This window comes from Microtus oregoni, unplaced genomic scaffold (genome assembly GCF_018167655.1).
Source record: "Microtus oregoni isolate MIOR12 unplaced genomic scaffold, Mior012 000028F_ref0000031, whole genome shotgun sequence".
Classification (NCBI taxonomy): Eukaryota; Metazoa; Chordata; class Mammalia; order Rodentia; family Cricetidae; genus Microtus; species Microtus oregoni.
The window spans coordinates 13,012,978-13,027,344 of record NW_024543087.1 but is presented as its reverse complement, the minus strand read 5'-3'; the positions used below and the strand labels follow the sequence as shown (position 1 = coordinate 13,027,344).

The following is a 14,367-nucleotide window of genomic DNA, read 5'->3' as shown; positions in this document are numbered from 1 at the left end:
TACTAGCCGGATTTTTGGCAGTGTCTTTTATTCTTAAGCACGCTCGCCTGCAGATATCATAGGAAGTTAGAAAAGGAAGCATTATGGAGTATATTCTTGGGGTCCTAGGGCATGGCTTACAATAGGACATGATTCTTGAGGAGTAAGAATTTTGATCTTTACTCAAGTTAATGCCTTTGAGGCAGCTGAAGCTGAAGAAGAGGTGAAGTTGTGAGATCTCAGCTCTCTGCAGCGGAGGAGCTCTGCAGCACACTAAGGCGGCATCGCAGTGCAGGAGGGTGACCCACCGCAGCTCAGCGCGTTTGCGCACCACCCCGCTGTGGCTGACTGTCTCAGTTTTTAAGAATTACATGGGAGAGGATAACTGTAAAGCTGGATTTCTGTAATTTATCATCAGGGTGCTACTTACAAACTTGGAAAGCCTTGGTCTTTTTATGCTTACAATTTCTGACCTTTGGATGTCAGTAGCTACTGATCATGCACGACTGAAAACTGTGTATCACACACAGTGCCTTTGGGTCTCCAGAATTAAGATGTACACAATCAGGTGGAGAGGGTGCGAGTAGGAGGAGAGTGTTGCTAGTTGTTTATCAGTGGCAGCAGGGACAGGTAAGATGTTAGGACAAGGACTTGCTCTGCTTGTTTACCCGTGACAATGGGGAACACAGTAAGATGTTAGGACAAGGACTTGCTCTGCTTGTTTACCCGTGACAATGGGGAACACAGTAAGATGTTAGGACAAGGACTTGCTCTGCTTGTTTACCCGTGACAATGGGGAACACAGTAAGATGTTAGGACAAGGACTTGCTCTGCTTGTTTACCTGTGACAATGGGGAACACAGTAAGATGTTAGGACAAGCACTTGCTCTGGTTGCTTTCTGTTGATGTGATAACATCCATGGCTGGAAGCAACTTAGGTGGGGAACAAATTTATTTCACCTTATCAGGTCACATTCCATCACGGAGGGAAGTCAGGGCGGGAACCTGAAGGCAGGACTGCTTGCTATTGCACACAGCAGTCTCTCCAGCTGGGGAACTCACTCACAACCCAGAAAGTACACCAGAAACCATGGAGGGTGCTGCATGCTAGCTGGCTAGCTCACTGGCTGGCTGAATCAGCTTACCCTTCTGATAGAGCCCAGGGCCATCTGCCCATCAATTAACAAGTCTAGACAGTCCCTCCCAGACAAGCCTACTGACCTGACAAAGACCGACCTGAGACTTCCCCCAGTGGATTCTAGGCTGTGTCTGTGCTAATGAGGACAACATCACTACCCACCAGAAGACTTGTTTAAGAACTGCCAAATGGTGAAATCCTATTTTCTAAAAGCTCATGTTTCTCTTATAGTTTATGATATTCTTGATATTTCAGTTTTTGCCAACAGAAAATCAGAATGATCAAGCAGAAGACATGTCTGTCCTTTTTTAAGTTATCCTTTACCAAGTCTGTGGTAAAGGGTCATTTGTTCATAAGCAAACGTAAATTTCCTTTGGCAAATATAAGTGGTTCCATGCTTGGGTAGAAAGGCAGTTATCACAGGATGAATACACAAGAGTGCTGTGTATACGCAGGAACGCAGGCTGGCCGGCTGCCTCAGAGCTGCTGTTGGAACAGTTAGCTTTCTCCAGTACCCTTGACATTTGCCCCACCCCCTTTTCTTGTGCTGGAGATGGAACCCAGGGCCGGTGCACACTCAGCACACTCTAAGCTGTGTCCTGCTGTCCTCTCTTGCTTACTGCTGGGCAAGCCAGTGAGACACTGGGTGCCATCTTTCCCTGCTCTGTTGATCATGGACTCCCCCTCCCCTTTAAAATTCATCTGCCTCCTTTCCATTCTGCTTTCCTTCTAATACCCTTACTCTTTTCTGCTTTTATTATCTCCCTCCCTCCTTCTTCAGGAGAATCAGCGCCTTCAGCAGAAAGTAGACACCGTGACAAAAGAGGTGTTTGACCTCCAAGAGACCCTGCTGTGGAAAGATAAAATGATTGGGGTATGACAGGAGGTGGGGCTTTGGAGAAGTTCATTCCTGAGGAATAGACCAAGAAAATTTAGGCAATGTGAATAAACAGAAGACAGAGACTTCTCTAGGAAGCCCTGGTAGTGTGCCTAGAGAGAACTGCTCTTTCCAGACTCCATGCTTGTGGCGCTCATAATAGAAACCTTTAAAAGAAGTGTTCTTTATGCCCCAAGGATTCTTATCCCAGAGCAACCACAGGCATCTAATTCGAGTTCTGTGGGTATCTGGCTATGTTTATGTTGCAGAAGTATGGATTAAAAAAGAAGCTGGAGGTGGAGATGGGGAAAATGTTATCTTGTAAATTGTTGGTGAATGAAGTAGGAGGAGATTACAAATCAGTTCAGTTATAGAAACGGATAGGAATGTAAGATGTAGGGCTGCCAAACTGTGACACCTTCTCTCATTCCAACCCAGCACTCCCCAGCATGGGGCCTGGTAAGGCAAACAAATGCCTCCTCCACTGCTGCTTTGTTTAGTGCTGAAGGCACAGGCCAGCCATGCTGGGGGGCAGCAAAACTAGTCATATTCCTACTTCCATAGGGCAGAAATTTAAAGAACAAAAGGAACTTTTAGATAATTTTCTGAAGCTTAAGTTCCCAAATTTCCAAACTTCCATCAAAAACTAGAAAACTTCCAGGGACATTACAGTTGTGAGTTACTTAATTTATATACATTTTTACTTGAGAAATTGAAGTGATATAGAGGAGTGGGTGCACAGAGTAGGCAGCTTGTTGAGGAAAAGTTTGAAATGTACATACTGTCTGGGATGGCGGTCTCATGAGTCAGGAGACCTGGGGCTTCTCATTTGTCTGTCTTTCTTAGCATTTTAAACTGGTTATCCTGGACTAGCTGACTAGCTAGAATAAAACTACACACCCCATAAAATAGCTCATTAAAACAGATCTTGGTTTTCTTACTAAAAAGACATGCCAGTGTTGGTTGTAGTGGCACATGTCTTTGATCCCCGAACTTGGAGGAAGAGGCAGGTAGGTGGCTCTCATGAGTTCTAGGCCAGCCAGGATTATACAGTGTGACCTGTCTCAAAAAGAAAATTATAAATGTACATGTTGATGGCTAAGATATAAAATACTTGGCTTTTAACTGTCTGAGGATTTATTGAATTTTTTTGTAAGATCTATTTAACTTAAGAGTAAACTTTTACAAACTGCCGAGATAGCTCAGTGGGTAGAGGGCCTGCCTTGCTTGTATGATGCATTGACTTTGATGCAGAACCCCCCTAAAGGTGGGAGGAGAGAAGAGACTTCACAAGTGGTCCTCTATCTTGATTGTGTGTGTCGACTCATACATCATATACATAATAATAAATACTTTTTAAAAAATAAATGTTAATTTTGAGGAAAGTTAAGATTCACATGCAAGTGTAAGAAACAGTAGCAAGATATCCCCATGTGCCCTTTGCTCAAAAATGTCGTATCTTGCAATGGTGTAGGACGGTATTACAGCCAAGGACATGTCTGTGGTACAGTAAGGATAAAGGTACTTCCATTTCTCCTTTTTATAGATACCCCTTCTTCAACTGGCCTCCAGCCCTCAGAGCCACTCTGTAATTTTGCCATTTTAAAAATTTTGTAGCTGGGTGGTGGCAGTGCACATCTTTATCCCAGTATTTGGGAGGCAGAGGCAGGTAGAGGCAAGCCTGGTCTACAGAGAGAGTTCCAGGACAGCCAGGGCTACACAGAGAACTCTGTAAAAACAAAAACAAAACAACAACAACAACAAAAAACCCCAAATAAACAAAAGAATGTTGTATAGATATAAACCTACAGTGTATAGTTTTAGATTTAGTTTTTTTCATTCAGCATTACTCAAAAAATTTATCTGTATGTAACAGTAGTTTATCCTTCCCTTAGCTTTTCTTTAATTGTGCTTATTACAAACCATAATTTATAATAATCTTTACAGTTAGACAGTTCAGTGGAGTTAAAGTCACCCATATTGGTATGTACTATTTTCATCCTCTCCAGCTAATGTACCCACTGCGCAGTGCCATCCACATCACCCCTGCCAACCACTGTTCCACTCTTGTCTCCAGGTTACTACTCTAGGTTCCTCAATGAGGTGGACTCATAGCACTTCATGGCTGCTCTGTTACAGCAGCACAATATCCTGAGCTTTATTATCAGCATTGAAGTATGTGTCAGGATGAATGAATCTGTGTACGAGTGTGTGTGTGTGTGTGTGTGTGTGTGTGTGTGTGTGTGAGAGAGAGAGAGAGAGAGAGAGAGAGAGAGGAGAGAGAGAGTGAGTTCAGGATGACCCTCCCATTTCCTCCTGAGTTCTGGGGTCCAAGCATTCCTCACCCACACTCAGCAAATGTCCTTACTTTTTGAAGCTAAATGGACATGTGTTTCCCATTTCTCTCTTTATGAACACCTGGATGCAGGTGTCCACCCCTGCCTGTTGTGAGCAGGGCTGCTGTGGATGTGCTGAGCAGCTATCTCAATGCTGCTCTGACTGAAGGTATCGGGTGTCCAACCAAAAGTGGAATTGCTAAGTTATTTAGCAACTTGGGTGATTTTGAGGACTAGCCCGTTCTGTATCCATAGCAACGCTGCCCTTACACATTCCCCTCAGCAATGAGCAAAGGATGGAATTTCTCCACTTCCTCACCAACACCTGTTACTTCTCCTAGCTGACGTTCTCGTGTCATTTGTTTTTTCTTCTCCCAGTCTGAGGAACAGAACCCTGGAGCTCACACCTGATAGGCAGATGCTCTACTACTGAGCTACATCTCTGGATTGGATTGTTTTGTTTTGATTTGAGACAGAGTCTGTGTAGAGCAGGCTGAATCCAGCATCCCCAGCTTCCCATTTACTTCTGAATTGGTTGCTTCCGGCACCTAATTCGTCACTCAGCTCCAGCTTCATTTTCAAGAATAAAATCTAATAACTTAAGAAACAAGCCCCAGGCTGAAACTGAGTTTCTTCACTTTCCTTTGGTGACATCAGTTCCCTTATCGCTGGCTTCTTGCAGTTCTCTCTAGGTATTCAGCATAGAGCAGGCAGTGGATAGAGAAGGGCCTGAGCTCTGGCAGCTCAGTGACTCCCATTCTCCGTAACTGCAGTTATTTCACCCGTGGCCTGGCATTCCAGCCTCTGCTCTTTAAATTCTGCCTCAGAGGCTATTGCTGCCTGCGGCACAGGGCGGTGGTCATGCGGTCAGGCTACAGAGGACTTCAGAACTAGAACAAATGTGTTTGACCCAATTATAAAGTATTTCAGTAGCTTTCAAGCTTTGTGGTGAAATATACAAATATACAGGATATATTTTATTTTTATATCTGTAATTATGAAATTTTAAGATCGAATAGTAAAACAAGAATCCAGTACTATAATTGTAGAAGGAGGAACAAAGGCCATGTACTGGTGTTTGCTAGAATTCTTAACTTGAGATTGGTCTATTCCTGAGGGGTCTTTTGTATTCAGTGGTATTATTGACACAGTATATTATAAAAGTGATCACCTCCTCAGCTTAATGTCGTGATTACAGCACAACTGCATGCCACGCTTCTGTAACACGCATCTAACCTGTGCCCGTAACACACATCTAATCTACATGGTTCAGGTGACATAGGGAATGTTCCTGTGCTTGTTCTAATGTTGCATCGCTTGTTAAGTTGGTTAACACTAGCCACAGATATTAAAAGCTTCAGAATCTGGACTCTCAAGTCACTTTCCAGGTACTTGGAGATACATTCGATGTATGAATTTTTATCACTTACGGAAAGGAAGTTAGGTTTAAACATTGCATTGTAAAAAATGAGCAGAGGGCTTGCCTAAGGAATATGTCCCCAGCATTATGTGGGATGACCATGAAGGACCAGAATGCAGCCTGTATGCAAGGGCTTTAGAGCCAGAGTGAAGTGAACTCATCTTCTGTAACTTTAGACGGGGAGCTAGGAAGCGCATCAAAGGGTGCAAGGGTGCCTCGCCACCACATCTGTGTGTGCTGTTGCAGCCAGTTCTTACTTGTTCCCAATTTTGTCACAGAGTAGGATTATAATGGTTTTTATAAAAGTTACTCAGTCAGTGCCAGACATGTTGACACATGCCTGTAATCCCACTGTAGGTGGACACTGCAGGACCAGGAGTTCAAAGTCAACCTTAACTACATAGCAAGTTGAAGGCCAGCCTAGGCAATATGAGACCCTCTGTTCAGCAACATGGATAACCACTAAACACTTTTCTAGCCATTAGTTACTATCTCTTGACCTGGTGATGAAAAAGTTACAATTTAACTTATTGGGCTAATGCTGGAGGAAACATTAAATGCAGGAGAAAAAATAACGGAAGGGTTCTGGTAAAACCAGCACTGCCACCAGGTTACTGTGCACCTGCTTTCCATCTTGGTGTTTGAGCGTGATTTCAGATTCCTCATTGGTGACCAAAATAGGTCCCTCCTCTGCCTGTGCTGCTTTCCTGAAGGCTCTGATGCAGGAAATAAGGAGACTCTGAGCAATGCCCACATGCCTTTCCCAGACCCTCAGGGTAACTTGCCAGTGTGAGCAGTGCTCCAGGCCCAGTGTGCCTCCTGAGTGGGAGGTTTCCTGTTGTCAGATGGGTAGATTCTCGTGTGTTAAGTCCCCAAAGCTAGATTTGAACCCCTAACCCGTTACCCAGCTTGGCTAGTGTTCCTTCTGTGTTTATTTGGCTTTCTCATTTTATCAATATTAACTAATTTTTATCAGAAAACCAATTAACATAGCAAGTTGTGGAGAATCCCTTTGGAGATGAGCTGACTTGGGTCACTTGGTAGCAGAGAACCTTGTCAACACTGGAGAACAACCAAACAGCCAGTATTTAAATAACTTATCCAGACTTTCTCTTCTTCCCAAACTGTCTTTATTTTTTAAAATCAAGCATATTCTTAACTACTTTGTTAAAGATGAAACAGATGTGTTGGGTTATTTTGTTGTTCACCAAATGAAAATGAACTGAGGAAGACAGGCAGGAACTTTTTGTCTGTAAAAATGTTCTTCATGTGATGAGCACGTCTGGCCAAGTTCATGCATGAGCTCTTCTTCTGTTTAAACCCACGTGCAGCTGTGCAGTCTTCTCCCCTTGCCTGGCCGCGGTTTCCACACTCTGACTCTGCGTGTAGGCCTCACCTGCCATTGGATTAGTCACCTTTCTCTTGCTCTTTTTCTGTGCTGTTCTTTCCCTGCTACCCTGCCTAAAACCAGGCCCTAGAGAAACAGAAAGAGTACATTACCTGCCTCAGGAGTGAGCGAGATGTGCTCAGAGAGGAGCTGCCTGACCTACAGGAGACAGTGCCGACAGCAGAGGTATGTCAGCCTGGGCCTTCTTCCCCTGCTCTGCCTTCTTTCTCTCCTAACCATAAACAACAGCCTTGATATGCTGGCGGATTGAGCTGTTTCCTCCACAGAGGTATATCATAAAGCTAATTCTAACTAGTTTCTACACATGGCAAACAAACATTGTCAACAAACATTGTCGCAGAGATGCCTCAACAGAACTTAGAGTTTCTGTGTGGGTTACTGCTTGTAACTAAGTTTTTTCTTTTCCACAGAAACATGGCTTAGTTATAATCCCAGACAGCACTCCCAATGGTGATGTCAATCATGAACCTGTGGTTGGAGCCATTACTGCTGTGTCTCAGGAAGCGGCTCAGGTCTTGGAGTCAGCAGGAGAAGGGCCACTAGGTGAGAGACTGCTTGCTGTTTAGTTTTGGATTAATGTTGGGCTTCTAGCTGAGGGTGGGGGTGAGGAGCAGTATATGGGCTATTCAGACAAGAATCTTGATCTTGGGAACAGAAATGGAGTCACCCCGTGGGTTAGCACTGGTGGAAGCACTGCAGGTGCACATACACATCGCCTTCCACTTACAACAGACTTGGTCCAGAGTCCAGCATGCCCATCCCAGGGGAGCTCAGGCCTGGTGGGGACTTGCTAGCCTGTGGTTAGCTTCTTCCTGGCCCACCTGTCCTCTGAAGATAACTGGAAAAGCTTAGACATTTTTTTGCAACAACAGCAAAATGGTTCCCCTGGACCCCACTTTGTTTCTAGGCAGAAAGTCACTACTCTGGGAGCAGATGCTGTATTTGGTGTCACAACTGTCATGGACTGGAAGTATAGTTAGGAGGATAAAGGATTCCTTTGATTGCATAAAGCCTTTGCCTCTTTTCATGTTCACAATGTAAACAATGTAATTTAGGAGATGTTGGCTATTTGTGAGTCCAGTTTACAGCTTCCCCCCTTGTTCCAGATGTAAGGCTACGGAAACTTGCTGGCGAAAAGGAGGAGCTCCTGTCACAGGTAAGCTGTCTGCTCATCCGAAACCACTGATTCATCTAAGATAGGCAGTAAAATGCTAATAAATGAATGTTCATTAGAAATTCAAAAAATTGCTGGATATGGTGGCACATGCCTTTAGTCCCAGCACTCAGGAGGCAAGAAGCAGATGGATCTCTGTGAGTTTGAAGCTAGCCTAGTCTACATAGTGAGTTCCAGGACAGCCTGAGCAATATAAGATTTTTTTAAAAATATTTATTTATTTATTTATTTATTTATTTATTTATTATGTATACAAATTCTGTGTATATGCCTGCAGGCCAGAAGAGGGCACCAGACCCCATTACAGATGGTTGTGAGCCATCATGTGGTTGCTGGGAATTGAACTCAGGACCTTTGGAAGAGCAGGCAGTGCTCTTAACCTCTGAGCCAGCTCTCCAGCCCGCAATATAAGATTTGAAGAAAAAAAAAAAGAAATATATTTCTTAACTTTAGTACTGAAGGGACATTTAAAGGAAGAAAATCTAACTCATATTGTCTTTAAAAATGTAGAGGATGCACACAAAGCTTGTTGCTCAGCCCTTCCACTCTCACCCTGACCATCTTCCCTTAGTGTGAACCATGCTGACTTGATGCTGCTATTTTGTTGGATTCCTCTGTGAAAGACAGACCTCTGCCGCACTTGTGCTTACTTCCTGTTCCTGTAGCCTCTTAATGGCCAGTCTGTTTCAATCTGCAGGACCCCACAGGGAGCCATTCTGTCTTCTGGTGGCTTTTCTTTTTGTTCCATATGCCTGGTTTTCTTGTGTTTATCATAAAGTTAGCCCCTGTTTTAAGCCCACTCAGGTTTTCTGTCCTATTTTTTCTAGTATCTTGAAATCTCACAGTGATGTATTCAAAAATGTTCAAGCATCAGTGCAGCCCACGTCAATTCTAGGAACTTCTAATCCTTAGTTTGGAAAACCTTGAGTGGTTGTTACTCACTCTTTCCCTTACTCCTGTTCAGTCAGTAAGCAAATGGCAAATAATATTCCGCTGTTTAATACATTACTCATGGCATGTAGGAAATTTGGATGAATAATCAGATTGTTGTGGGTTTATTTGAAAAATCCATGCCTTGTACGTCTTCTCTCTCTCTCCTCTCCTTTCTTCTCCTCTCCTCTCCTTTTCCCTTCCCCTCCATAACTCACTAAATAAATATCCAGCCTCACTCTGCGTGGCATGCCTATCCATGTCTCTGTCTCTCACCTGCAGCTGCTTGCTGCTTGTCTCGTGGCGTGCCCATCTGTCTGTCTCTCCTTGTGGGCCTGCTGCAGCCACTCAGGGAACTGCACCGTCCCTGCCTGGGACTGGCTGCTCTCAGGACCTGCTGCCCACTGCTGCCACTCGGAGACCTGCAGTGTTTCTGCCACTGTAGCTGCCAGGGATCCTGCCGCGTTTTTAATTAATCCATTATAGCCAGGACAGGTTCTATGCTACAAAGAGAAACCCTGTCTTGAAAACCAAAAGGGGGTGGTGGGCATGGGATCAGGTTGAACCTGGAAGTTAAGCTGAATGAGCAGTGTTGGGAAGATGTCAAAGTAGAGATCAGATGTAGTAAAAAAAAAAAAAAAAAAAAAGATAGATCAGTGACTGGAAGTGAGTGTGGCTGAATGATGTCAGGATTAGGGTATTGTAGCATGAATAATAAAAACCCAGAGACAGATATTGGGGTTCAATCTGAAGACCAGAAAAGCAAAACAGTCAATCACTAGAGAGACCTTTTATCTGCCAAATCCACAGGGCGAGATCATGTCTCCATGGATCCTCAGACTCCACACTCCAGTGAGCTCCTGTCTCCTCCCCTTTATATTCCTCTCTCCATATCCAAACTGTTTCCACCTCCCTATTGCTGGGATTAAAGGTGTGTGACTCCCAAACATTGGGATTAAAGGTGTGAGCCACTACCATCTGCATCTTTTTCTGGGTCAATTTTGTGTAGCTCAGGGTAGCCTTGAACTCTTGGAGATCAAGCTGACTCTGTCTCTCAAGTCCTAGGATTAAAAAGTATGTGCTGTCAGAGACCAGCTTCAACAAAAATACCATTTACCAGGGTCGAGGATTAGAAAAATGTTAAGTAGGAGGAACAGAGATTAGAAAGAATCACTAAGACACAGGATAGTAACAAGAGGGCAACTCAGCAAATACTGAATGCTGACTACACCTGTAGTTATTTTCCACACACTTCTATGCCCGCCCATACAAAAAGGGGAAGAAAACAAAAAAACTGCATGATACAAAGAACAACTCAGACAGTAACTCGCTTCATCGAGTCATTGATTTTTGACAAAATCATTCTGTTGTTTAGGCAGTGAACCCACCCAAGACTCAAAAGGAGAAGTATGCTTGAATTTCCTGACTGTTGGTTGGGGGGTGGGGAGTGGATCTACCAGTGTGGGCCATCTCAATGTCAAAAGGACCAAGTAACCACACCCTAGGTCAGGGTAACCCCAGTTGTTGTCAACAATTTTGACTTTTGACCTTTAGACAAGGTAGAAATAGGCTCATTTTTGGGCCTCTACAGTGTGCCACCACTCCCTGGCCTCTGTTGGCTTAGCTTTGCACTCTGATCCCCAGGCAAGCTTTATTAAATACAAATAAAATACCACTACAGGGTACAGAGAGAATGAACGGAGTGCTCAGAAGTCATGGATACTGTATGTGAAGCTAAATAATCTAGGGAGTATGGCCATCTAAGGTTGAAATATGTTACTATATGTTAAATGAAGGCCAAGAGCAAAAAGAGGTAGACAGCAGGATCCTTGAAGGGGAGGTGCTCCAGAAACTGGGATGCATTGTGGGAGCATGTCCTACTCTAGACGTGTACTAAAATGGCCGAGATAGGGGTTAGTTTGGGGAGTGCAAGTCAGGAGCTAACATGACAGAGGCACAGTACACTAGAGAGTATGTGAGGTAGTTAGAGATGAGCCTCAACAGGTGAGAATGGGGACTTCTAGGGAGTATGAGCATAGCATAGATCAGCAACAGCAAGGAAAGTTGGAGAGCACTGTTCATTTCTTGACTGAGGTAGGAGCCTGGGAAGACAAAAGCAGCAGTGTGCAGTGGGGCTGCAGGAACTGCAGGGAGCAGCAGTGTGCAGTGGGGCTGCAGGAACTGCAGGGAACAGCAGTGCACAGTGCAGATACAGGAACTGCAGGGAGCAGCAGTGCACAGTGGGGCTACAGGAACTGCAGGCTCTGTGAGAGTCCTGAGGTTAAAAAGTGTACCTAGATAAAGTTACTGCAGGAGCATCAGCTAATGGCAGGCTGATGCTTCCAGAGGCATTGGGGAAGTTTGTGTGTATGGAGGGTAAAGTTAGGCATGGTGCAGGACCTTTGGGGAAGAGTGCTAAAGAAGAGGGATGCTCCTTTTGGGGTGTGATAGGAATGATGGGATGATAACCAAATTCTCCCAAGACAAACCCATGTGTGCAGAAGGCAGAGGTGCTTGGGAAGTGTGCATTCATTGAGTCTGAAATCAGCCTTGCCCAGCCCACTAGACGTTGGCAAAGCTAGTGCTCATCTTCCTTCTAGTCCCTAGCAGCAGAGCTAAGGGCACTGGGAGAGCCAGCCACTTGTGCTTCCAATTAATTTGAATAGTAAGAGTTCTCTAAGTATTCAACTTATCTCTAAAAAACTAGACAAAAATCCTATCTACCCATGAAAAATATGTATTGTTGTATAGATATACACAAGTAATGAAGAGTAGAAGTCTTTATTGGGATACCTGGCTTCTGAGGCTCATTCCTTTCTGTTTATATCAGTTTCTATTGAATGCCTAGAGCCATTTTTCTCATAGAAAAAAAAACTGTTTGATTTGTATGACTTGCTAATAATAATACGGACCTGCTTTGTTGTGTGTTATGGCCACTGGACCTGTTACCTCCATTACTTAAAGAGAATTGGTGTTGGGAACTGGTCAAAGTTGCTACAGCACTTGCTGCGCAAACGTGTCCTAAATGTGAATTCCCAGTAGTAGGCACTGCAGGAAGTCTCTGTAATCCCAGCATTGGAAAGGTAGACATAGGAGGAGGTTCACTGGAGCTTACTGGTCAGCCATGCAGGCCAAACTTAATCAATTTGGCTTCAGACTTGGTGAGATCCATATCTCAAAAATAACATGAAGAACAACTGAGGAAAGGATCTGATGTAGACCCCTGACCTCCATATATTCATGGACACATAAAAGTTAAAGACACTTATCCTCAATCCAGGCCTGGTGACACAGGTCCTGCAATCACAACTACTTGGGAGGCTGAGGAAGGAGACTCACAAGCTCAAGGTCTGTCTGGGCTAGAGTGAGTGCAAGGCCAGCCTGGGCAGCTTAGTGAGGACCTATTTCAAAGTAAAGAGAGGGATATGGCTAAACTCTGTGCTTGTGTTTGCTTAGCATGCTGGAGTCCTTGGGCTTCACCCCAGTATCATCAAAGAAAGAGACAGAGATTGAGACAGACACTGACCTCACTGGTGACTTCTACTTCCATTTCAGGTTAGAAGACTGAAGCTGCAGATAGAGGAAGAACGGCAGAAGTCTTCAAGGAATGACGGCACGTCTGGGGACCTGGCGGGACTGCAGAATGGCTCAGATTTGCAGTTCATCGAGATGCAGAGTAGGTACCAGGGTACAGGACAGTCTGAACTGGTATGTAGCATGTATTCCTGGAATAAGTTGGATGTGGGCTATTGGAGTCCAGGAAGAGTGGTCCTGGCCACTTAGGAGCTGTTAAACAGGGATCTACTCACCTGTGAGTCCTAGGGATGGCATGGGCCAGTCGCTGCCTGCATATGATGCCTGAGCTCCTGTGTGAACCCCTCTTCCATTTAAGCTTTTCTTTGAAATTCATTTTGGAAAATTGAAGATTTGAGGCCGGCTCACTAATATTGAGTTTCTGAAATTTCCTAGTTTTTAACAAAGATTCACCTTTATATGAAATTGAAACCTAGGCTACCAAATAGTCTGTTTACACAAATTATGTTTCCTTTACCTTTCTACTCTTCATCCCGTGTTGTTGGTTTGTTTGAGACAGGGTGTTTCTACGTAGTCCTGGCTGACCTGAACTCACTCTGTAGACCAGGCTTGCCTAGAACTCACAGAGATCCACATGCCTCTGCCTCTCAAGTGCTGGGATTAAAGGTGTGTGCCACCATGCTTGGCTATGTGCTGTATTCACCCTAAATCCCACAGTACAGTTGTCCTCAAATCTATTCGTATTACACTTTCCCTGTTGGTAGTGATGTGTAACTTACAATAAGGAGCTTTTATTTTAGTTTGTAATTTGTAGAAGCTTTACTGGTAATGCACTTTAAAATCTTGGCTATTTGTGATCTTTTCATATTGACAATTGGGCTTAGGGTGAATGGCGGGACTTGGGGGTTGAAGCTTATTGGTAACAACTTGTGTGGACTTCAGGTCCCCCATATTCCTTGATGAATAGTTTGTTCTAGAACACCTCATTGGTGTGGTGGGACAGAAAGGTGACAGAATGTGGGGAGGCTAGTTAGTATGGTGAACTTGATCAGTATAGCGTTGCCAGGAGTCCCAGAGGGCACAAGTAGGTTTTGAAAGATTGCAAAGGCAGCGAATTTGAAAGGAGCCAAGTTGAGGAGGAACAGGCTAACTTTTTGTGACTTCTTCCTAGAACCTAGCCTCTAATGATTTGTAGCTATACCCATAACATCACCGTGCAATTGAAAAGCATTTGTCTAGCTAGGTAGTGGTGGCACATGCCTTTAATCCCAGCACTTGGGAGGCAGATGCAGGTGGATCTCTGTGAATTTGAGACCAGCCTGGTCTACAAGAGCTAGTTCCAGGACAGGCTACAAAGCTACAGAGAAACCTTGTCTCAAAAAAAAAAAAAAAAAAGGAAAGAAAAAAAGCATACACTGCAAAGCATTTGGCTAGGTCCATAGATTTACGGGTACTAAAGCAGGACCTCTCTTTATATACACAAACAGTATTACAGAGCACAGTTGTTATAAGAGAGTGCTACAGTTCTCTAGAGTCATGGAAATGAGTGCATCTTACTGGACTGATGAGTC

General features: G+C 44.1%; 1 protein-coding gene across 20 annotated transcripts in view; it reads left to right on the top strand.

Annotated features, from left to right (window-relative positions):
• Positions 1-14,367, top strand: part of Lrrfip2 (LRR binding FLII interacting protein 2) — a 105,143-nt gene that overhangs the window by 86,961 nt on the left and 3,815 nt on the right. For 8 of the 20 annotated variants that reach the window (XM_041676821.1, XM_041676818.1, XM_041676819.1 and 5 more), the window contains 5 exons: positions 1,899-1,991; positions 7,222-7,323; positions 7,569-7,701; positions 8,265-8,314; positions 12,818-12,938. In XM_041676821.1, the coding sequence (XP_041532755.1) occupies positions 1,899-1,991; positions 7,222-7,323; positions 7,569-7,701; positions 8,265-8,314; positions 12,818-12,938 (499 nt within the window). The remainder of the gene's footprint in view (positions 1-1,898; positions 1,992-7,221; positions 7,324-7,568; positions 7,702-8,264; positions 8,315-12,817; positions 12,939-14,367) is intronic. The other 12 variants (XM_041676820.1, XM_041676824.1, XM_041676829.1 and 9 more) reach the window with 2 other exon arrangements.